Below are 1,136 nucleotides of genomic sequence, written 5' to 3'. Positions count from 1 at the left end.
AAAAAAAAAAAAAAAGAATGTTGCCATTACCTCCTTACTCAGATGAAAAAACAAAAATGGAAATTTTTTTAACTGTCTATAAAGGGGGTAACAGGCTATAAACACCTTGCTTATAGAAGATATGTATTATAACCAGTGTAACTTTTATTTAGCATGAAAAGGGACAAGGAGTAATAGAAGAGAATGAAGTTTATAGTAACACTCTGGCTGGAGTCTGGGTGACAACTGGCAGCACTCCAGTACTGAGAAGAAACCGGATACACAGTGGCAAGCAGGTAGGATTAGCCTGGGCTCTTGGATGGGAAATATATTGTTTTGTAAATAACTGTCCCTTGAAAAAGCTTTTTTTTTTTTTTTTTTTTAAATTTTAGGTTGGTGTTTATTTTTATGACAATGGACACGGAGTGCTAGAAGACAATGATATCTATAATCACATGTATTCAGGGGTTCAGATAAGGTAAATATTTTCACATTTGGCTTTCTTTTGGGAGGGAATTAGGAGTATGTAGGGTGTGAGAAAAAATTTGCTTATTGTTTAATGCCCAATCTTTATCCCCCTGTTTTTTATATATATATATATTCACATTCTTAAAATAATCTTGACTTAAATTGTCAGAATGTAGCTTTCCTTGGTCTAGGTGAGGACAGAAGCCAGTGGTACATGTGCCATAAGAGCTCACTTGCACCGTTCCGCTTTCCACTGTAAGAGTCACATCAGCTGCCAATATAATCCCTCATACTTCGAGAGTGGAAGTCTGTATTAAAATACTTGTGCATTATGCCTGGCATATCATTGGCACTCAATAAACTGAAGCTTCTGATTTATGATATTTCTTTAAAATTAATAGTTTTTGATAAGCTTCTAATATTTTAAGTTTTTGGAACTGTAACAGTCCTAATGATCATATACTGGCATACCTCTGTTTATTACACTTTACAGTTTATTGTGCTTCACAGATACTGTGTTTGGTTTTTTTTGTTTTTGTTTTTGTTTTTTTTTTACAAATTGAAGGTTTGTGGCAACACTGTGTTGAGCAGATCTCTCAGTGACATTTTTTTCCAGCAGCATATCTGCTCCCTGTCTGTCTCATTTTTATAATTCTTAGAGTACTTCAGATTTTTTCATTATCATTATA

At 33.8% G+C, this 1,136-nt stretch overlaps 1 protein-coding gene across 2 annotated transcripts in view; it reads left to right on the top strand.

Moving 5' to 3' along the window:
• The window catches only part of FBXO11 (F-box protein 11), a 119,476-nt gene that overhangs the window by 107,054 nt on the left and 11,286 nt on the right, over window positions 1-1,136 (top strand). For both annotated transcript variants that reach the window (XM_011981587.1, XM_011981586.1), the window contains exons 15-16: window positions 153-275; window positions 372-457. In XM_011981587.1, coding sequence (XP_011836977.1) covers window positions 153-275; window positions 372-457 — 209 coding nt within the window. The remainder of the gene's footprint in view (window positions 1-152; window positions 276-371; window positions 458-1,136) is intronic.

Source organism: Mandrillus leucophaeus, unplaced genomic scaffold (genome assembly GCF_000951045.1).
Source record: "Mandrillus leucophaeus isolate KB7577 unplaced genomic scaffold, Mleu.le_1.0 Scaffold229, whole genome shotgun sequence".
Taxonomy (NCBI): domain Eukaryota; kingdom Metazoa; phylum Chordata; class Mammalia; order Primates; family Cercopithecidae; genus Mandrillus; species Mandrillus leucophaeus.
The sequence above is the reverse complement of the archived record's forward strand: the minus strand, read 5'-3'. Positions and strand labels throughout refer to the sequence as shown.